This window comes from Epinephelus moara, chromosome 8, assembly GCF_006386435.1.
Source record: "Epinephelus moara isolate mb chromosome 8, YSFRI_EMoa_1.0, whole genome shotgun sequence".
Lineage (NCBI taxonomy): Eukaryota > Metazoa > Chordata > Actinopteri > Perciformes > Serranidae > Epinephelus > Epinephelus moara.
In genome coordinates, this window is record NC_065513.1 from 15,965,778 (window position 1) to 15,989,178 (window position 23,401).

General features: G+C 40.3%; 2 protein-coding genes across 13 annotated transcripts in view; both read left to right on the forward strand.

Annotated features, from left to right (window-relative positions):
• Window positions 1-10,409, forward strand: part of sorbs3 (sorbin and SH3 domain containing 3) — a 33,114-nt gene extending 22,705 nt beyond the window's left edge. For 7 of the 12 annotated variants that reach the window (XM_050051045.1, XM_050051043.1, XM_050051042.1 and 4 more), the window contains 12 exons: window positions 556-609; window positions 769-876; window positions 1,538-1,593; window positions 3,068-3,138; window positions 3,758-3,819; window positions 3,984-4,030; window positions 4,252-4,366; window positions 4,468-4,593; window positions 6,792-7,334; window positions 7,475-7,578; window positions 7,687-7,793; window positions 8,979-10,409. In XM_050051045.1, coding sequence (XP_049907002.1) covers window positions 556-609; window positions 769-876; window positions 1,538-1,593; window positions 3,068-3,138; window positions 3,758-3,819; window positions 3,984-4,030; window positions 4,252-4,366; window positions 4,468-4,593; window positions 6,792-7,334; window positions 7,475-7,578; window positions 7,687-7,793; window positions 8,979-9,040 — 1,455 coding nt within the window. In that variant the 3' untranslated portion in view covers window positions 9,041-10,409. The remainder of the gene's footprint in view (window positions 1-555; window positions 610-768; window positions 877-1,537; window positions 1,594-3,067; window positions 3,139-3,757; window positions 3,820-3,983; window positions 4,031-4,251; window positions 4,367-4,467; window positions 4,594-6,791; window positions 7,335-7,474; window positions 7,579-7,686; window positions 7,794-8,978) is intronic. The other 5 variants (XM_050051054.1, XM_050051049.1, XM_050051050.1 and 2 more) reach the window with 5 other exon arrangements.
• Window positions 10,410-12,065: 1,656 nt separating this feature from the next.
• pdlim2 (PDZ and LIM domain 2 (mystique)) overlaps window positions 12,066-23,401 on the forward strand; it is a 43,950-nt gene continuing 32,614 nt past the window's right edge. The window contains exon 1 of the mRNA XM_050051789.1: window positions 12,066-12,385. The gene's annotated coding sequence lies outside the window, so the exon portion shown is untranslated. The remainder of the gene's footprint in view (window positions 12,386-23,401) is intronic.

Below are 23,401 nucleotides of genomic sequence, written 5' to 3' on the forward strand. Positions count from 1 at the left end.
TAAAGAGAACATTGCGTGCAAGTGTGTGTGCGCACGGTTTTATAAATCAGATTATTTTTTGGCGCACGCCATTTTCAGCTTTTGGGCGCACGTCAACTTTTAGTATGAATCCTAAGCACTCTTTTATAAATGAGGCCCCTGGTCCATTATTTTTGGAGAAGAAGAGACCTCTGCAGACAATTCAGCTCCTGGTAAAAACCTCCTGAATGTTATCAGAGAACAAACGTGGGCACACATTATGAGGTGCCAGGCTAGCGGAGAGAAACTCGATTTGTAGTGTGAAACTATTGTATTCTGTGTTTTAGTCACCGTCTGTTCATTTTGGAGAGGAGGAGAGCTCTGTGGATAATTCAGCTCCCTGTAAAAACCTCCTGAACATAAACACTGAAAGAATTCTACCTGGGAGAAGTTTCAGCTGGTTGCAATGTGCAATCCTCACCACTAGATGCCACTGAATCCCTCCAAATCTTACACACTGCACCTTTAAAATCATATTTTAACAAGTTGAGTACAACCAAAAATGTTGTTGTCATTGCTTTCTTTTTTTGTCCTCAGGTTCATGTATCCCCGAGGAAACAACTTGAGACACCAAAGTCCCCTTCTATTGAGGTGAGCTGCTTTGACAGCATTTTATTTCCACATTCACTCTGTTGAGGTTTCATCTTATAAATCATTCAAAAGGGACACCATTAGCTTCAGGAATTGTTTTAGTACACTGTGTTAGTGTTTTAATTTTGCCCTTCCAACTCCATCATTGCTCTGGCTCAGGCCAGTCTGGTCTCTGAACTGAGTCGGTTTGAGGCTGAGCTGGACTCGGAGATCCAGGGCCTGGAGAGGAGACTTTCCCAGAAGAAGCAGCGTCGAGGCCGGGGTGAGGTACTGAGCCCCCCTCCTGACTCTCTCTGCTGAAGCATCCCTCCTCCTCCCACCCCAATCTAGCAGCTGCAGAATCCTCACCCACCCTCACCCTTACTCCCTTACTCTCAATGAAGGCTGCAAGTCTCAGTGAGACCCTCCCTGCTTGCTAGCTTCATAGCCACGTATGTTTTTTTCCCTCTGTGACCTGGATGACAGCCGTGGAATCGCCTGCCTGCCTTGCTCTTGGATTGATCTGCTGTGTTAATCACCTGCCTGCAAATTGCCCCCACGCTTGATTGAGTACAAATTTGGCTGCCAAAAAACTGAAGAACTTTTGCAATCATCTTGACACTGTTGTTCAATTTGCCTCTGCAGTCCCACAGTGCTTGTGTTAGAGAGAGCGGATGCCAAAAACATTTATGATTCTCATGCTGCTCCTGATTCCTGTGTGATTACATTTGCTTCATAGGCTGTGGTTTGACAGAAATCACAGGCAGCTCAGACAGATTGTGAGTAGTGTTGTTTTTTAGCCCGAGGAGGATAGGACCCAGGGGATTTCTTGCTCCTTTGGGAGTGGTCAGCACCTCTACTTTGTCTGAGTTGTTGTGAGATTTCCTCTGAGCTGTGAGATACAGTTAACTGCAGGGAACAAACTGTTTAATGTTCACTCTGCTTTCAGGAGGCCAGAGCCAGGGATCCGGTAACTGCTCCAAAGACTGGGACTACCAACTACAGGTCAGTGACAACATTATGTAAGAAAGCAAAGTGGAATGTGATTACTCCAGATGATATTCAGCACAGCAGGTTATAATGACATCTTTACTGACCTTTAAGCACAGTTTTATCATTTGAGATGCTTTTTTTCTACAATAGATTCCACTGAAAGTATAAAGTATAATTTGTACTTATGTAGTATCATTTGAGAGTGATCAGTTTCACTCAAATTGAATAGTCTTTCTTAAACATACCAAAAAGACTGTTTAAAGTAGATTCAGAGCTCTCAGTACTGACTATAAATAGTATGTCTTTCTTGGCATGTTTTACCTTTTACTTATTTTTGTACTAAGCTGCAGCATTCCTGTTTTTCTGCTCATGTTAGAGTGATGAAAACAAGTGAACAAGTGGAGCTCAGAGATTAAATTGACTGCAGTTTTAATGATAACTAAATGTAAATTATGTGACTGATGCTTTAGGAGGTCTTAAAGTGATGTTACTGGATTGGATTTTATATAGAGGCAGATACAGGACAGGTTAATGATAAGACCTAGGTCAGTCACCACATAACAGACCTCCTCTGAGCCCAACACCCAGCCTCTTAATCCACTTTGACATTGCTTCATCAAGTGGGAGTAACTCCCCTGTTGCTTCTTGCTGTTTTTAAGGAACCCAGTGCTGCGATTGGACAGCATGAGCATTAATACTTTGCAGGGTACCTGCTCTGTTAGTTGGATCAGGTGACTTTCTGTGCTGGACTCTGTGAGGGAGCTGTTGAACTTTAACAAGTTCAAGTACAGTATTTGTTACTTCAAACAGCAGACAGCATTCCACATTTCTCACCATGTGCGTAATGCTCTCCCGGAGGATTCTCGCTGTTGTTTGCTAAGTTGAGTTCATGGGGTTTGACCTTTTCTGGCTCGGTGGGATAAGGAGCTTTTTTTTTTCTTTAAGAGCCTGTTGCTGAGGACATGTGAAATTAATCCAAACAGCAGGAAGAAATTGTCTCTTTTTTCGCTGTTTCCTTTATATAGACATGTTTAGCTGTTGGCGTCCAGCTGTAAATACTGGGATACAAAACAACACTGTCTGGAAATATGTAAATGAGCTCAGAGGAAGCCAGGCAGGAAGCTTCGGGTTTTGGATTCACTCTCAAACAACTCATGATTCTGATCATCAATGGAGTTTCAGGGCTGTGAAGATGATTTACGCTCCAAACTTCATCTAAACCAGATTCTCAATTCAAGGATAAAAAATATGAGTCACACAATATCATGTGCATGGCCTTCTAGCTGTCTGATTATTTGTCTCATCTCTGTCCAGTGTATGCGAACCAGCAGCCGCAACCAGATGTGTTGTACAGTAAAACTGCTCACACACTGTTGCCCAACACAATAGGGCTGTGTGTACTTAATTATGTGTGTGTATGACTGATTGGGAGACACAGTGACAGTAATATAAATACAAAAAGCTTATATTTTCTTCACTTTTACAGCAATTTATCAGCAGCAAAGCAGCCTGTCCATCGCTCTACTGGCACACCACTGTCCTCTGCTCCCACATACGGTAAACATGTTTCTTCCCTTATGACTCTGCAACACACATGCACACTGTCACTTTCCCACCAACTCTGCCATGATGATTCTAAAAGGGTTTAAAGTATTTCTCTCAGTGCTGTCAATAAGTTGATAATGTTTTGCTCTTCCTCTCCCTCAAACCTGCTGACCCATCAAAAGAAAAGTGCACTTTCAGTAAGCAGGCTGCTCATTTAATCAGACAGCATATATTTAATAAACGGTTTTAGTAATCTAATATATTTTGAAGGTCCCATGGTTCTCTTTCATTGCCACTGTTGTCTTATTCTCTTGTTTCGGATTTTAGATGATGTAAACTTGGAAAGCTCATGCAGTTTTTTCCTACAGTATCAGAAGGTGCTGCAGATGGGTGGGGAGGAAGCCCACAAAAATAGGAAGTGGAGCTCGGAAGACCTGATTAAAGATTAGCTTACCCAATTGTTTTTCCTGGAAATTAGTCCACATGGAGCCAGCCTGCATGATTTCCATGATCCTTCTTGAACATATGTAGCTGTTAAGGAGCAACAACATCCAAAAACAACATGTGCTGAACAAAAGAGTGCACATTTTGGACTCCACTCACACTGCTGTGCCTTCATTTTGTTTCACAGTAGAACGTCTTTCCCCTGCAAATGAAACCATGGAGCTCCCACCTAAGAAAGAGGAGAAAAAGGTATGTTTCTATGACACCTAACAGGCTGGGAAATCGTTCAAAAATCAACTTTTGTTAAGTGGTTTTAAGTTGTGGTGTTTTGTTTTTTCAATTCTGAATTGTTCACATATTAACTGCATCAACAAATCTTCCCAAAACACTGAATGATTTGTTTGTTTTTCCAGATGAAAGCAGCGCGAGCCAAATTCAATTTCCAGGCTCAGTCACCCAAGTGAGTTGCTGCATATGAGATGATACAATAGATACACCATTTCCTTTCCTATCTTGCAGAGTTAGTTACATTTCTAAAAGAAAATGTGTCATAGCTACATCAGATCTAAAGCTTTGGATCAGGCCTGAAGTCCAAATTTACTTCTTAATGTACATTTGAAACATTTTGAACTTTTGAACTTTTCCTTTTGTGTGTCTCATTATCCGTATCCCTTTCTTCAGGGAGCTCATGCTGCAGAAAGGCGACATCGTTTACATCCACAGGCAGGTAGATGCCAACTGGTTTGAAGGAGAACATCATGGAAGAGCTGGTATTTTCCCCACATCTTATGTGGAGGTACATTTCGTCATGTCTCTTATTCGATGCTAGTCGTCTGAACTGTTGCTTTGTGCTGGTTATCTATGGCTCAAAACCCTTTCCTCTGTCCTCCTCCACAGATCCTGCCTCCTACGGAGAAGCCCACACCTATAAAGTCTCCCACTATACAGGTGTTGGACTATGGGGAAGCTGTGGCTCTGTTTAACTTCAACGCTGACCTGCCTGTTGAGCTTTCTTTTCGTAAAGTGAGTATTAAAGTGCAACAGAGAGGAGGTGCTCTCCCTCCATATTTAGCCGTCGTAGAACACATGAATTTGTAGTTCAAGTCAGTCTGGCTTAAAATCTGATTAGCGCTGACATTCTTTCTGTGTTAGATGAGAAGTTTGATACCATCCCCAATGTCTGTGCGCTAAATAGGAAGCTACCAGCAGCTGGTTAGCTTATCTTAGCATGCAGACTGGAAACAGGGAAACAGCTGGCCTGGCTCTGTAACAAAGTCCACCTCTAAAGCTCACTAGTTACATGCTATATGATGTTTGTTTGATCTGCATAAAACTATAAAAAGCTGTAAAATGCTGTGTGGTTGTACCGGACTGCAATAACAAGGTTTGCATATTACTGTCATACTAAAATCATATAATATGCATGGGCAGTGTATTAAAGGTCCCATAATTTGCTCATTTTCAGGATCATACTTGTATTTTGGGTTTCTAGCAGAACATGTTTACATGGTTTAATGGTCAAAAAACACTTTATTTTTCTGATACTGTCTGCCTGAATATATCACCCTTTGTGTGAAACCCTCAGTTCTAGCGCCTGTCTCTTTAAGCACCCCCTTTCCAAAAAATCCCTCTCTGCTCTGATTGGTCAGTGTTTCCAGGTTTTCCACAGCCATGCTCTCTCTCTATGTCTCTGCACCACATTGCAGCGCAGGGAATGACTGTGACGGCACGGTAGCCTACCAGCACTCTCTATCTTTATAGAAAGTTTCACTGTAATTGCACTGCTGGGCAACAGCTTCGGTCCATGTTTACTTCCTGTCAGCTGATGTCATTCCCATATGCTGTGTTCACACTACAACGACTCAGAGACAAGCTGCAAGTCATTTTCAATGGAAGCTGGTGACATGAAGCTACAAACTGGCGCCTGGGCATGATGCGCTACAAGTCAAAGCTGGCCTGACCTTTTTTTAGTGCTCCAATGACGCAGTGAAACTTCAACTGAACATGTTTTTTTATGTTTTGTTGAAGCTGTGGTGCTGTGTTATTTAAGTTATTTAGGTCAGTTAGCTGATGCTTTGCTAGCTTTATGTGCATTGCAGTGCACACAGGGATGCAATTGGGTGGCAAAATGTGATGTTCAAAATGGGGCTCAGACATTGATAAAAAGCATAGATTTTTTTATGACTAAATAGAAACTTGCCCTGTTTGGTTCGGTTCGATCGAACTTAAGTTCGTTTGCCCCCTAAGTGCGGTTCATTTGGGCAGGTGTGAACACAGCAATTGCACTCGGGTGCGCACCAAAACAACCATATTGAGACCCTCTTGAAGAGGTGGTCTTGGTCCAGTTACAAAGTCCGGTGCGGTTCGTTTGCGGTGAGAATGTGTTCCAACCTCGATGTGAACCAACTGCAGTCACACTACACATTGTTTGGGTTAAACATGAGCATGTTACAGTCCTGGAGGATTATACATGTGCCCCTCCTCCTGTGCTGCCTTAACACTTGGCGCAACCAATGCACCAAAACATGTTTTCTATCTGAAGCCACGCCTTGTTTTCAAACTGTATGGTTTGCCTAAAATGAACAATGACAGCAATATAGTAGCCTACACGATGACCAGCGCTAAAATCAACCCGTGTAGTTGTCCCTCCATTGTGACATTAGAAAGTGTCACATTTATCTCGCAAGTGTACTCTTCTTCAACGTTTTGTTTACTTCCTGGATTATTCCTGCATGGAAATTCTGACCAATCAAGAGCAGCTTTCTCACGCGGGCATTTTATCTGGTCCGCTTGCAAAATTTTGTGTGCTTGTAAATGCTGCCGTGAGAACACAAACCAACTCTAGACAATTAGGCAACTTTGTAACAAAATTAGTCCCTGATTCAGACCAAAGCAAGAACAACTCTAGGTCTGAGAGCACCCTTAGATGAAGTTCAGTTGAGTTGCTTTGTGGCAAGTAGTAGACACACACAAGTATGTATGTAAACGAGTGTCTGAGCAACGACAGTTTGGTGATAATGTAGCTGGTCACCCTGCTGTGTTGTCGCTTGTATTGTGAACTTGGCAATGCAGAACATTCCAACAGGAAATAGAGAGGAACTCACTTAAGATGTTGGTGTTTCAATTTTAAAATGGTCTATGAAGTAACAAAAAGTATTCAAATTAGATATAATATTTTTCTCTATGTAACTTTTAAAATTCTACTCTTTTTTGTTCCTTAGGGTGAAGTGATCGATATAACCAGGCGTGTTGACGATAAATGGTTAGAGGGGAGGATCTCAGGGACCAGCCGGAGCGGCATCTTCCCAGCCAATTACGTCCAGGTCAACAAGATGCCCCGCACCAAACTCTCCACTGACGACTTCTCACCGGGCCCCATGTCACCCGTCTCTCCTGGGCCCCAGAGTCCAGGGCGTCCACTCCACTCACCCTGCCCGCGGTCACCCTTATCCCCTTTCACCCCCTCTTCCCTCAGCCCCAAACCCGAGCACTCCCCCCTGAAGCCGTCTACACCTGTACCTTACGGCAGCCCAGCTTCACAGTCACGCTCCCCCACCCAGTCACCTGTATCCAAAGAAATGGCCAATAGGTGGCCCTCCAAAACTGCGTCACCCACCAACTTGAACAGCCACTGGGCCGGGACACAGTCAGCCACCCAGAGCTCCGCAGCTAAAGCTGTTTCACCATCCACTCAGTCGTCAGCATCCGTACACAGAACAGGAGCAACCACAGCGAACACTCCCAGATACACTGACCCCCCACAGGTCCGCTCTCACTGCGCTGCCGTAGATAGTCACTGCATGTCCACACCCTTGGTGGTACTGTTTGTGCTGATAGGAATGTTGTTTATCATTCTTTATTTCATAATGCCTGACATGAGGTTTTATTTTTTTACTTCTTCTAGAGTCTGATACCAAACCAGGCTGCTCGGACTCATCCACACGTTAACTCGCTGCCGCCAACACGAGTGCCAAACAACCCTAATTCATCAGTGGTGCAACGCCAACCGTACGTCTCCACATTTTTATTTGTCCACATTGTTGCATTACAGAACAAGTGTTGCAGCTTTGGTGAGTTTGTGGCTCAGACCATTTGTTTGTCTGTTCTCTATTTTAGATATAAAGCTGTTTACAACTATAAACCACAGAATTCAGATGAGTTGGAGCTGAGAGAAGGAGACATTGTACAAGTGATGGAGAAATGTGATGATGGATGGTTTGTAGGTAAGAACTAAATGGATTTATTTTAAAATCACAACTCAGCTCTACTTATACAGCACCTTTCATACGAACATGCAGCCTGACATGCTTTACACAGCAAAATCGATACAATACAGATTAAAAAAAAGGATATAAATAAACACCAAAAATATATTATGTAAAATAAAAATAAAATAAAAATAAACACCAGGTGTAAAATTAAGTAAAAACGAACAAACAAACAAAAAAAACGGGATTGAAACCTCAAAATTAATACTGTAACATTACTCCATATTAAAATAAAAAGATAAGAATTTAATGTCCTTTAAAGAAAAGAAAAAACAAACAAACAAAGAATGCAGTTTTCCAGTGTACGTTACGGCAATAAACCATCCTTGGAAACAGCATAATGGAGCAGGACATTACATAAAAATGGATGACAAAATAAAGAAAATAAGAATGTCCTGGCTGTGGGCCACCAGGCACCTCAAAAACATCTTTAATGCTTCTACTGAAGGGATTTAACATCAGTTTTCCAAAAGATAAATCAATCAGATTCCCTCATTTGGTGTTTTTATGGTATGATAAAGGACACTGGCGAACACGTCACTCCAGCATCTGCATTCACTATTTTCATTGAAATTTAATTCAGGTCTTCCTTTAAAGGTCTAGTGTGTAAGATTAAGTGGCATCTAGTGATGAGGTTGCAGATGGCAACCAACTAAAGCTAGTCCTGTGTGCCAAGCGTGTAGGAGAACTATGGTGGCCATGAATGGCCCTATCTAGAGCCAGTGTTTGTCCGTTCAGGGCTACTGTAGAACAACATGGTGGACACCGTCATTTGTAGATATAAAAGGCTCATTCTAAGGTGACGAAAACACAATGGTTCTTTGTTTGAGGTGATTTTACATTGATGAAAACGTAGTAATGAATATTATATTCCATTTCTACCGATACATCCCCCTAAATCCTACATTTTTAATTTGTCACCCCTCTGTATGTCAACGCAATGGGGCATCAGTTAGGGACAGGTATATCAAAACATGCTGCAGTGTTAGTCCGCCCTCTAGTGGACACCATGAAACATTACAGATGTAATTGACAGCAAATTTACAGTGAACTGTGAATTGCTTTAGTTTTAGAATACAGACAAACATACATTTTCATGTTTCTGTTGTATGACCGCAGTGTGTGCTCTGTTCTCCGTAGGTACGTCAGAACGGACTCGTGCTTTTGGGACTTTTCCTGGGAATTATGTGGCACCTCTTTGACCTCCTCACTTCCCGCTTGCCTACATCCACCTGGACTCTTAAGAGCCCAGACAGTTACTCACTCAGCTCTATCCAGCAGTTCCTGCTTTGACACCCCAGCATTTCTTTATCCTATTACCCCACCACACTCCATATGTCAGACCTGCACGTTCAGTCTGTTCCCCAGAACAGAGGTGAATGCAGGGACATTGAGTGGTTTTTCACCTCACCTCCCTGCATGAGTGCATGTGTGTGTGTGTGTGTGTGTGTGTTCCACTGAGACTTGCAGAGTGTTTTCACACACACCACTTGAGAGGAAAGAATGAATGCTGATGATACTGTTTCAGATGCGAAGAATGGACGTTTTTGTTCCACAACGATTTGCAGCTGCAGGAAATTTGCATTCCTTCCCAGTGACCAGCACTGTTCCCTCTGAGGTCCTGATACAGTATGATGCCGCATTCAGCTTTTTGTCACCACAGTGCCATCACAAACCACTGCTGAGTATTTATACATGAGGACAGCACATTTTTCAGACATTGCGACGGACTAATGTTTGCTTCAAATATCTTCCTCAGATTTTCTTGCAGATCTCTGAAAATACCCTGGGGAAGATTAAGGAAACAACACAAACATCTGTAGATGCGTGCTTAAAGAAATGCACAGTGAGGGCTCGGACATGTCAAGAGAAGTTTACAGCCTTTAGCAAGGCTATGCAGAGGAGCAAATATAATTAATGCATGTAAGCAAGTTGTTCATTAGAAAGTAATTGGCTTTTTGGATGTTGCTCTCAAGCCATGGAGTGGAATGCCGAATGTGAAAGTGAAGAGATAGATTCTGTGCTGTAAGAGAAGTTGCTTTGCTCTAAAATATAATATCAGACCTCTGTAAGTTGTACAAGATCAGCTCTGTCGAATAAGTTAAATCTGGACAATGCCTCCACAGCAAATGGTTGAATGATCTTTTAAAGTGTTGGATGTAATGCTTTATGTGCCAAATCTTACATTTCATGACATTTCTCTTTTAAATTCTCCATGAAACAATCCCAGCTCACTTTATTTCTGCTTTCATGTTTTCTCTGCTTTCGGGGTTAACATTTTCACTTTGACAGTATTTCCAAATCACTTATATTTGTACCAATGCAACCATTGACAGATGTGACCTAATTAGAAATCCTTAACATGAGGTCATTTTGCAATTTTATATGAGATATTCATGATTTCACTGTAAAAAAAAGAATCATATTTAGTAGACACGGGAGATGATTGTACAGACTGTAACCTTTTAACAAATTGAAAGTATAATATATATTTGCTTATAAAACAATGTATCTCATGTATGGTACGCAATTTTTTTTAAAGCAATTAAACATTACAGAGTGATACTGAGAGTAGCTTGTGTTCATGTGGTCATTTTGATAAATACTTTTCATATATGTTAATTTAACAAACACTTAAGTATGGAGCTGATCGGGGAAGACCGGGGGAATGTCACCTTCATAGCTTCAGCATACAGGTATTTGTATTGAACCTTGCAAATGTGCACCTATCCCATAACATAAGTGGCAACCACAACAATATGAAAGTACATTCAAACAAATAAACAAATTCTGACTGGTTTTTTTTCTCATCTGCATGAACTCCTCTCTGAACTTAAGGGAGAGGGAGGCATGTACTGTACCACGCTGATCACATGTATCCTGAATGGTTCGTCTGATAGTGTAACAACCATCCTTCTTCTCTACATCTCGAAGAATATTTTTAAAAAATCATCAAGCTAAAGTAAAACACTAATACAATCAAGGCACACATGCTCATACAAAACACGTGTGTAGCAGAAACAGACAAAAAGGTCAACAAGATTCAAGGTAAGACATTTAATTCATACTGGGAAAAGCAGTAGAAATTTCAAAAATAAAAACTTTATTTATATATGACAAAAAAGAATATAATGATATGATATGAAAAACAAAAAAAGATAAAGTAAAATTCAGTTAAAACTACAAGCTAAGATAAGATAAAACAACCATCAGTTAAAAAAACATTTCAGGAGAAAGCAATGGTAAAAAGATGTGTCTTAAGATTATGTTTAAAACTTTCAACAGATGTAGAGCCCTTAAGACCCTCAGGCAGACTGTTCCAGAGTTTAGGGCCAAAACTGACACAGGCTGCCTCTCCATGCCTTTTAGTTCTGACCTCTGGAACAATCAAATGGAGATAAATTGTTAATCTCATTGATGTAGTAAGTAAATACCATTAATTGTGAAATTATGTAAGTGTCTAGTTGTGTCTGACAAGAATTTAATATTATAGTAAGATTAAGATAATATAAAATCTGATATGGCTTATTTTAAAATATAAATAAAAAACAACAAAATAAAACAACTAAAAAAATAGCAAATGAGAACATAATTATTTTAAAAAATATATTAAAACATTATTATCATATGGAGCACCTTTCAGTTGTAAATAATGTCTCAAATGGCTCTTTATGGTGTTATTTATTTGTTTTGTTGTGTATTTGTAGGCCTACTTTGTGTGAGTGTAATGTCTCTGTTCTTTGTTTATAAGCTAATTAGGTCATAACTTATTTTCCCCATTGGGCGTTAAATACTTTCATATTTAATCTAATCATGGGGAACTGAAGTAGTGGTTATAGTAGGCGTAGTGTGCATGATTCACTTTTGTGCTTCGCTGCATCACCTGCGACATTTATTTGATACAAACCAGTTTTAAAGTCTAACCATGTCATCAGTCTGTACCTGTGACGCCAGGTGAAAGCCATCAACGTCAATTAACAAGCTGGAAACTGGGAGGACAGAGAGGGGAACTACGTCATCACTTAATTGATGTGACTCAGGTTGGAGCGCGCGCTGCTCTGCTCTGCACCGCCAGCAGGTGGCGCGCGGACACAAAACGCAGCCTCAGTGTGTTTTCAGGATAAATGGCTCAATTATCACCGCGGCACCCTCCTCTCCTCCTCTCCTCTCCTACCTCCTCCCTGCTGCGACACGCCCAGTTATGCTGCCCGTGTCAAACCTTTTATTTTGGTAATAGCACATGGCACCGCGAGCTCATCCCAGTGATACCACTGCGCGCGCAGCCACAGGTGGTGTTCATGCGTGCCACCTTCACATCTGAAGCAACAGAAGAAGAGAGAGACAGGGGGACTAGCAGCGCTTCATCACCGCTTCACTGACGGAGGAAACTCATAAAGCTGCTTTCTGCTTTGTTGGGAGCGGGTGTTGTTGGAGGCTGAGGTGAAGTGGGACCTGCTGTCTGCTGGGTGTGTGTTCAGGGCTTTGTCGAGGAGCGCGCCGAGGTTTAACAGGTGGAGAAGGCACCTTAAATCACTGCACTCACCTTGGTAAGTAAACATGGCGTTATTAAAAGTGTCTCATCGTCCATATAGTCTCTTGGCTAACTCAGAAAAACTGTATTTCATTTGAAGCAAAACTTTTATTAGTTGGGGTGCTAAGTAAGTGGCCTTTTCTCACTTTTATTGTCTAATGGCATCATCATATATCACATTTCTGTCTGTAACGTATGTGCTAGGTTGCCTTAATGGCAGGCAGTGTGATATATTATAGATTTATTGTAATTATTAAACCCCAGAGACTCATATCTGTTCATAAAAAGTGTGGTATTAAACCCCAGAGACTCATATCTGTTCATAAAAAGTGTGGGAACCTCAGAGAATGCGCTGAAGCCTCGCTAAATATGATTGATGCCAAGTATGCGCAGTTAAAGTATGCACTACTCACATATGAGCTATTTTGCCAAGTGATGCGTGATGTAAGTGGAAATTAAAAGTCAGTCTAACTGACTAGAAAATCCTGAGCCCACACAGAGAGCATGTTTCCAGCACCTACTGTAGCCCTTCCACCCTGTTAATGCATCTGTATCCAGGAGAGCAGGGGAGGTTATTTGTTGCACATTAAGCAGTCAGTGTGATTTGTGGAGGGGCCGGACCAGGTGCAACCTCAGCAATCTTTCAAGCCACTATTTATGTCACATTAGTTCAACTGGTGAAGCTGTTATCTTCTCTCTCCTCCTCTCAAAGTGTTGAGGGTCCACTGTAGTTCAAGTTCAACACTGTAATATCCTCACTGTCTTTCCTTATAAGTGTCTAGACATGGCTGCTCCTTCCATTCACTTAATCAAACATTTGGAAATAAATAGACCTGGCTTCTGAGCTCAACAGGTGGGAAAGTACTTTGAGGTGTATAATCCAGAACAGTCCCAATGAAACCTCATATTCCCAGACCCCCAGCGCCTACTGTTTGTGTACCTTCCCCATTGTGATTGGACGCTGCTGCCTTTCATGTGCATGCTCTACCTCCTCTCACTTTATAGTGTGTTTGTTCCCTGGTGCTTTTTTTGTTTGTTAGAGAACACCATGCCGTTACTCATAGGATACAGCTAAAGCCATCCAGGAACCAAAAACAGACCACTGTAATTTTGGAAAGAGCAAAGCAGTGGCTTTTTAAGAAAACAGGGAGAACTTGTTACTGTACCTTCTAACTCAGGGAAGGAATTTGTTTGTTTTACATTGCATTGAGGTTTTAACCGAAGCAAAGAACATTACAGTCTTCTTTTTTAGTTCTGCTAAGTAGTACTGTGTCGTAGCAGCTTTTCTCTGTGATGAAGATGTTTACAGTTATGCAGGAAGTTAGTATTATCTGTTAAGTCTGAATGATGAAAGCATTTTTTTTGGCATGTGGTTTTCAGCTTTAGCTGAGGCAGAAGCATGGCAGGATATTTCTGACTGTTCTGTCTTTCACGTGACATCAAATTTAGTAGAAACAGCAGTTTGTGTGGCAGAGGATGTTTCTTACCAAGGTGCGCCGTTGCCACAGTGTAGCTCAAGAGCGTGCATGTCAAGAACAAAGTGGCAGTTAGTGTGTCTTTTGTGAGGAGGGCCTAATGGTGCATGCAGAGGATGTGGTGAAGTGGCCTGATTGCCGAGCAGCAGTGTGGAGTCTGTTCAGTGTGAACAGCAGAAACATGATCTCCAGATGACGATGATGCAGAGGGAGATAAGTGGAGCCACTACCACAGTGTCCTTGTCTTGTTAAAAACCAAACTCCACAGCGGACACAATCCAGCCCACTGTAGCAGCGCTGCAGCAAAGTGCTCATGAGTGATCTGATCTGATTTCACTTTATCGTCAGGTAAAATTCTGACATTTGTCCTGCGTCTCAGGACGTCAGCTGTTTCACATAGATACACAGAACACAAAGCAACATTTAACCAAACAACAAAACCATACTACAGGATTCCCATGGCTGTACAATTCCTGGAAAAGTTATGAAATTAGAAAAACTGTTTTCCAGGTGTTGAAATGGTCTGAAATTAACAGAATGGTTTCACATTGTTTGGCTATTGTTTAAATACTGTTCTTAAAAATCCCAAAACTGTTACATGATATATTGTTCTGGTTATACAAATTCAAAACAAGTGCTATGCTGTGTGACCGTTGAAACGTCCCTAGTATCACATAATGCATATTGGACTATGCAGTTGGCAGTGAGACCGTCTCACGAGTGAGGAAAGTTAGCAAACGATAGCAGTCTACTAATTCACAAATGCCTGGGAAATGCATGTTTAATAATACATGGTTTTCGAGCAACAAATATAATGCATGGCTTGAGAGAGGCTGACCCTACCTGCGCTGGTGTAGGGTTTGTACCAAAGCATCAAGACACCCAAATGGCCGCTCAACAGACTGCCAGCGTCTGTGCATATTTCACACCTGCTGTAGCCAGGCCAAATAACGTTACCGCTTTGTGTCTACTGTATATGTAGCAATATGACCATATGCGCCCTATGATTGCTGTATAGGCCTCCCTTTTTTAAACTACTGCTACTACTACTTCAATGAAGTCGTGGAAAAGTTATGGAGAAGTTTTAAAAATTCATTAGTGTGGGAACCGTGATACTTCAAACACTAGAAATCATATGAGACATTGTGTGTTTTGAAGCGTATGTGGTGTGGCTTTTCGTTAAGGTTATGATACAGTATGAAAGCCTGCAGGAGGGTGCACCCTAAAAGTTCTCACTAAAAAGGGAGTAACCCACAAAAATTACAGGTATGGCTCAGTGTGTAATTATTTTGATGACACATGTACTATTATCGATACAGAAACTCTTCAACCAACACCCTGTTTTTGACATCATTTGTTGTTGTTTGATATTCTCTCATCTCCCTAGCGACTGCAGCTATATCTGACCAAATGGGTGTGATTTGGAGAATGCCCAGAATGTTATTTCACTTGGCTCAGTCCAGGGAGAGGCTCACTATTGCATTCCACTCCTTTTTAAATCAGTGGGTGTGTGTGTCCAGGTAGGTGCCGACCTGTCAGGGCAGTGCGTGACACACAGGGTAGAGTCAACATCAGACTGCATCACTGATGAGGGCTGTGGAAAGTTCACACTGTATGGCCACCAGCAAGAGCCTTGACAAGTGTGATTCATACCAGGAATATTCCCCCGCAGCCACAGTGGTTCATCTGAGAGAGTGTGTGTGTGTCTTTGCATCAAAGCTCAGCCTGAGCTTTCAGTTGGATGTACTTCGTCTGCTATGTTCATCAGCCATTCTTTCAGTATTAGCATGTTGGAGAGCCAGTGCTTGTTCATTTCAGCCCAGTGGATTTTGGCTCAGAGTTCAAGGAGAAGAAAAACAGTCTCAGTGAAGAGCTCTAGTGATTCAGGGAGGAGGTGAAGAGTTGATGTAGGTGGCCAGACATTTCATTATACAAAGGCTTAGTCAGCTATCTACGCAGTTAATCCAGCGCCATTCAGATCTCATGAATATTTAATCTCCATCACAGTACATATGGAAGCAACTTGTTTTTCCAAATGTTACATTCCTTGGAAACAGTGAGGTGTTAATTCTGGGATTAGCTTTGTTTGACATAATGACGTTAATGGTTTCCTGCAATGTGCATATTTATTGGTGGGCTACTTTACTCTAAATGTTTAGCCAGCTGTGTATCCTGTCCACATAATGCATTTTTGTTTTTTGTTTTTTCATTTTAAGTGTGAAATGATAATATAACCGTCAGCGCTGGTTGCCAAACCTGTGCTGTAGTGACATGCTCATCAAAGTTAATGACTCATCAGGGGTTAGTCATAATTTTTGACATGCTCCATTAAATTACACACGTAGTTTCAGATCTGTGTTTGCAGGTTTCACTCCTTCAAGCTAAACTACCCGTAACTGCACGTTATGGGTTTGTTATGTCACGTAAACATGCTAAATTGAAGATTGCACATCAGTTAGGTGTTATTGTGTCTATGAGCCTCAGCCTAAATAACACTCAGGTTCACCACCCCAGACCACCAGGGAGTTACGCTGAGGCTTGTAGCACGTGTCTTGTCTCATTACTAGTCAAGGACACAATCCTACAATACTGCTGCAGCTACACTCGTATGCAGCAAATGCAATGCAACATTTTTTAGTTTTTTAAAGTTCTGCTATACATTAAGTATCCTAATTTAAGAATAATTGACAAACTGTTTCATTCAATATTTCAAAAAGTAGCATTATATATAAAAAAAATGTTTTTTCAGCTTCACCAGAACTTTTAGATGAGCAACACAGATCTATGATTTTGACAAACTAGTTTTTAACCACAAGCACACAATCTATTATTGAAAACCGTTTGCAAATGAAACCCTTGGGGCTCTGTGCATGTTGAAGCAATGAGCCTTGAATCCAACATTCGGAAAGGCCTGTTCGTCTCCTTCATACCTCCACTATCTCTTCTGCCTATAGGGACCATCTCTCAATCATGTGACAAGTGCCAAAAGGCCTTTAACATATAGAGTATACATGACGGGCTTAGACTTCTCCCAAAGAGTGAGAATGTCCATATGGAACTGAAATACAGTCTGAACCAAGTGATGCCTGAGCTCAATATGTTTCGCTTTACCCTCCACACCAAAGTGTGCTTTATATGCAGAGTAGCAACACTGAGATTTGTTTCTTTGAAAGACATGAACCCAAATAATAATAATAATAATAATAATAATAATAATAATGATGTGATAATAATAGAACTTTGGACCAGTACTAGGGTTGAAATGGTGACTGGTTTTATGATAAACCGGTTAGTAACACCTTTTTAAATCTAAATTATCATTAAAACTGTTGATTACCGCACTTTGAAAAACCCACAGTAAGTACTGTTGAGCATCAACCAAAGTGAGCAACAGTCTTCCAGACGCCGTCACAACATTCTGTGTGGGTTTGTTTTGATCTTCCGTTGTTTACGGAGCGGGCACACAGCTGGCAAACCCAGTGATGTTTCCGCACATGCATTTCACAGACAGGCTGTCTTTGATGTTAATGCACATTTGATATGGTTTATGAGAAGATATTGGCTACTTTTTTTTTTAATGTTTATGCAAACACAAAGTGCATAATGCTGCTAATTTCATTTGTGGTTTTCAACATAAACCTTGGTGAAATTATTTCAGTGAGTATATCAGTACATTTTCAACATTTAGAGCTTTTTTTTATCAACCCTGTGATAATACTGATAACTGTGAGAATTTTGGTCACCATGATCATGACATGAATTTTCATAAAGTGTCATCTCTAGCTAGTACGTAACATCAAACGTTTTTCCATAAGTTTTTTATTTGATTGTAGGACGTCATGTGCCAGTTAAGCTCTTCGTTGAAATGTAGCGATACAATATTTGTATGATGAAATGTTTTAATGAAAAAAAAAACACCTGCTACCTAGTTTAAAAGATAAAGTAATTAATTCAGAAAGCAGTTAATCATTCATATAGTTGCTGAGATAATTTTTCTGGCATTTGACTGATCAGTTAATCAGCTAATGGTCTGAGCGCTATAAATTAGCAGGAACAACTCTTGTAATACACTCACACAGTCACAGCCTTTTAGAGCCTCTAAATTTGAATCAACACCTCTTTATGAGTGTAGGATGTCTGATTTATTGCCATGCTGTTTTAAGACCTGTCACAGTACCTATTTTAGGTGGATGATATATTGTCTTAAAAATAATTGTGATAAACATTATTACTGTCATTTAAAGAAATTTTTTCCACTGATAAGATGATACACCCTTTGAAAGAGCAATGAACTTTTCATTCACATTGGAATTTGAATATGATTTTATTTTATTTTTTATATATATATATCTTAAATAAACCGGCGACCAGAAATGACAGCAGTACGTGTCTCAGCACAGTGTTTATTTTTGTTGTTGTTGTTTTTTTTAAATTTGGCTTGGGCGCTGTGAAAAAAACGCTATGGCATCTTATAATTTCTTATATGATAGGGAAAACCCTGCCGTTAAGTCTGCCCTCAGGTTGGCTAAAATGTTGGTGACACTGAGCAATATCATACCATATATGGGCATGACCTCGTTTTGCTGACCTCTAAATTGATAAGATATTAATTGTGAGAGGCCTAGCTGTTATATTAGACTACATTAGTTTTAGCTGTGCATACCGATTTTAAACTTGTAACTGTGTGTATGAGCCAATTGTTAAACCTGTCCTGGAAATTTGGATGCTGCCTCTTGTAGTCTGTCAAACTTGACACCGAATGCAGGTAAGTTGCAAACCTGTCATTGTGTTAGTCAGTAGTGAGAGTGTTTGACTGAGGTACAAGTTTCATTCTCCTCATGCTGACCTCCTGCCGTTTGACGGATACTGACCTGCGAGCTATAGAAATGACTTCATGACTAGAATTCTTCTCATTGTGTTGGGTGTGTTGAATTGTGCTGCCAGACTGGCACGGCAGCAAAAGCAGCGAGATGTCACCAGAACAGAATTCACCTTTTATGTGTCTTGGCAGCTGCCCAACAGCACTTTTGTGTGATGGCGAGGTTTCATCAAACTGCGTTCAGCACTTTGTTTTATGCGAGCAGCACCAGTGCAGTGCAGTCTTAAAACCTCATCATTGGTCAATTAGGCACAGCTCATGAGTGTGCCACTTATCCTCACCACCACTGTGTTGTTTTTCTTCTGCGCTGTTTGTCCGCTCTGCCGCATACTTTCACCATCCTTTCACTTTGACGTTATCCACCACCAGCGCTTTTATGATGCTAACAGTGAACGTTTACGCAGGGAATTAGCAGGGTGCTCGTTTGATAATGGCCGCTCTATAGGACAAGCTGCAGAAGCTCATGGAACTAATTGAGAACCCCAGAGGCTGGGAAACTTTGGGGCGGCTGCTCCCTGTCATTATCACAACTGCACTTATTTCTTGAGGCCACAGCAATTAAGAGACCCTAATGATGGTGAGCCCAGTAACCCTGCTAATTGGCCCAGACTGTTAATGGTTTACTGGGCCTGCACTGCGTGTCCCAAACACTTGTGGAATGTGCAGCGGATGAAATGGGCCAGTGTTTGGAGGGGTTTAGGGGAGTAGCGTGGCTGATGTCCTATATTCATTTTACTTGGGTTGGGTCTGTGATTTCCAGAAGTGTTGCTCCTCATATTTAAGAGCTTTGATAACTCTATTATGCAATATTTGTAATCATTGACAGACGTATTACTTTATTGAAAGGCACTGAGTAAGATTTACACATCAGTGTCAGCAACAACATGCATTTTTGTCTGTACTATCTGATATGCAGCACTTTGGGTCAACCTGAACTTTCAATGACAGTAAATTTGTGTTGATATCATCAGATATTAAAACATGGTTAACTGATAGAGTTACAGTGTGTATTCAGAGGTGCAAAATCATGGTGAGTCTGTAATTACTGGACACTATCTAATCTGCTAAATGTTTTTATGCAACTGTCTGACGGCTTTCCTGTTAACTGTGGTATGTGTGGAAATGTTAAGATAATGGCAGTGACTATGGTGATAATGATCAGTGGTGGACAGTAACAAAGTAAATTTACTTGAGTACTGTACTTAAGTACATTTTTTGAGTATCTGTACCTTACTTGAGTATTATTTTTGGGGGAAACTTTTACTTTTACTTCACTACATTTGAAGGACAAATATTGTACTTTTTACTCCACTACATTTCTATTGATGCTCTCGTTACTCGCTACTTTTGCTCTTCCGTCAGCTGATGAATTTTCTTTCTTTTTTTCTTTCTTTTTTTGCTAAATTCTGATACCACAGAAAAAGTTTTTTTTTATTACAAGCAAAAAAATCTTGCTCCACTGGCAGATTTTTCTGCTTGTTTCAAGTGAAAATTTGCTTGAAACAAATAAATTGTCTAAAACCAAGTCACTTTTTAGGTCATGTGTCTTATTTTAAGTGTAATGAGATTTGTTTTGACTAGAAATGAGACAAATATTCTTGGTAAGATTTTGAGTTTTTGCAATGTATACTTCATGATGTGTTCAAATGTAACTACAAGAAAAGGAAATGTGGGTTTTTGTGAGAAAAATACAGTTGGGTGAAATTTGTTTTCTTGGCAAGCAATTTCATTTGTTGATGAATGCAGCTGAGTTTGTGTTCTGAGGCTTCTTGCCTTTATTTGTTTATTTTTGAGCTATAAACATTTCTGTAGCAGAATCGCATCAGAATGACAATAAAGCTACTTTCCTTTCCTGTATTTCCTGAGATTTTTTTTAAAGTACTTTTACTTTAAGTATTTTTTTAAGCAAATACTTTAGTACTTTATCTTAAGTAATATTTTGACTAGGCTACTTTTACTTGTATTGGAGTAATATTTGACAAGGAGTATCTGTACTTTTACTCAAGTAGTGAAGTTGTGTACTCTGTCCACCTCTGATAATGATAAATATATTTCTGAAAATCCAGATTGAAGTGTAGTTTTTCCTAAAGTTGCTATGTAAGACATTCAGAGAATACTGGGCCGGGGTTGTCTGCACGTGGCTTTCACTTTGTCACACGCAAACATGGAGATGGCTGAGCCAAAATGGCGGTGGCTAGCAGTGCTAACCACACTAACAGTGCTAAAAGTGCTGACAGAGCTAACAGTGTTAATGTGAGGGGGCACCGAAGCATTTCCACGACAATGTTGTCCCAATTCATGGTGGTGTTATCAGTGATAACTGCCCTATGAGTGCAGTGCAGAGCGGCGGCAATTGGTAAGCCAATGGTATACTATACGCAAATGAAGTCACATGCATGTGCTGCCAGAACGTCTACCAAAACAAAGAGCAGAGAAGCTCAGATAACACACAGAGGCAGCCTGACTTCATCCTCTGCTCAGGACACCATTACTCCACTATATTTGTACATAGCAAATGGTGGTTCGCTCTTTATATTAATGTTCAAAAACTCATATAACCTTTTTAATGATCTGGAAAACAAATCCAGCATGGCATTGTGTCTCTGTAGAAAGCAACAGTCAACTATTAGGTGTAAGTTCTGCATTTACGTTAAGAAGTTGATGCCACACCACACGTTGTCTTGTGAGCTCAGCAATAGATGATTTAAAATGGTTTTGGTGTAGGCATTTTTTTTGAGAGAAGCACTCTATACTTAAAATAGCTTATGTCATTGTCTACGTGTGCACCTATATATTACGTGTTGCACTAATGTCTAAAATAAATCCGCATTTTCTCAGTTTCAGTCGCAGCCACAGCAGCTGTGTGTGTGTGTGTGTGTGTGTGCTGACATTGTGCAGGTGTCGATGTGTTTATGAACCTGTGTTTATCCCATCATCACTGTACACCACAGAGGTCTTGTGTCTCCACATGCAGTCACACAACAGACAAGCTTCATCTACACCTGTGAGCAGAGTCTGAGTAAACTGGCATTTAAATCACAGGTTATGCTCAAGTTGAAAAGCATCATCAGCACAAACATTTCAATGCTGCAAAGCATATTCTGCTCCAGTTTCAGCCCACTGATATTTTAGAAGATAGTGTAAATGGTAACAGCGAATTTAGTTTATTATCTTAGTTTGAATGTTCAATGACAGTGATGGAGAATAGTGTGTATACAACATCAGTGTCTTGTTTGTAACCCATCTGATTATCCTTTAGCACCTTGCTGATAGGGACCTTATCATTCTTGTCCTGCCGTTCCTTTCAACAATGTTCATGCTGGTAACTGAAGGAGTGACTTGTTCGTAGGAATGCCCAAACACATGCAGGTATTTTGTCATAGAGTAGTTAGAGTCAGGAACAGCGAAGCTGCACTGCCAATAATCTTTGCCAAGTCAACAGAGAGATCCTCGCTTTTAGCACGCAGTATTTACTGATATGGATCCTCGTTTTCACTGATGAGCTCTTGCAGAAGCTTTTACTGACCTCTGTCAAAATGCCACCAACAGTAACGCACAACACACTGTCATTACCAATTATGATTTTGCAATGTGTAATATTTCGAAAGCTCAATCCAGTGGTTCAAGTAATTAAAGATCTAGATCTGCAGGAATCTATCTATCTTGTCATGTAGCTGTGTAGATTAAAGGGGAACATCAGCTAAATTAGGAATTCCAATATATTATTTCCATGGCCTAAGAAAGGTCAATCAATATTTGCTGCTTTATAGACAGTGGATGGGGGTGAGATTTTTGGATCTACTTTTTTTTATACCCAGATGAGCTTTATTTTATTATAATGTTCTCAGTTCTGAAACAGTAAATGTACCCATATACTCAAAATATTCCTCAGTAACATCTTTCCTAATTCATTGTCTGTAGAGCAGCTCCAGACTTTATACCCCATGACATCACAAATTTGAGTTTTACTGATATTTGTGAACTGTCTTAGACCTTAAGAATAACGTGTGAATTTTGAAAATGGGTGTAGTTTCCCTTTAAGATTTGTGGATGATTAAATGTATGATAGATAACTATAGGTTAGATTAATTACATATTTTAACAGAATCTTGAGCCTTAGTATATGACATGATAGTGCTGACTGTCAACCTTGGAATATCGTTAAGCTGAAATGATTTGTCCCATATGGAAAGCAAAAATGCCCGTGGATGATGTTACAATATTGCAATAATGGCTTTACAGAAAAATGTGTCCACAAGAGATTAGAACAATGAAAACTCCTCACATGGTTTCACTATACATTGGCGTCTCACATGATGTGATTTTAAACACTAGATTTACAGTTTTAGATTCACAAATTTACAACAGACTTTGTGGAAAGCAAAATCTATAAATATGCGTGCAAACTCTAACCATACAAATATAAAATACCCACTGTGGAACTACAGATTTACAAAACAACTGAATTGTGAGACAAGTTTATATATATACTACAGCCCATTCTTATAAACAAGTCTCAAAGGGCTACCATGCTACATGACGTGTATCATACTACACCACTGTATGCATATACATTAAACACAATGGTCACAGTGAGACGCCATGAGACTCCCCTTGTGCTTGCACGACTTTTTGTTTGCATTTGTTTCCCCTGCCCTGACGGAGCATTTGGATTTAA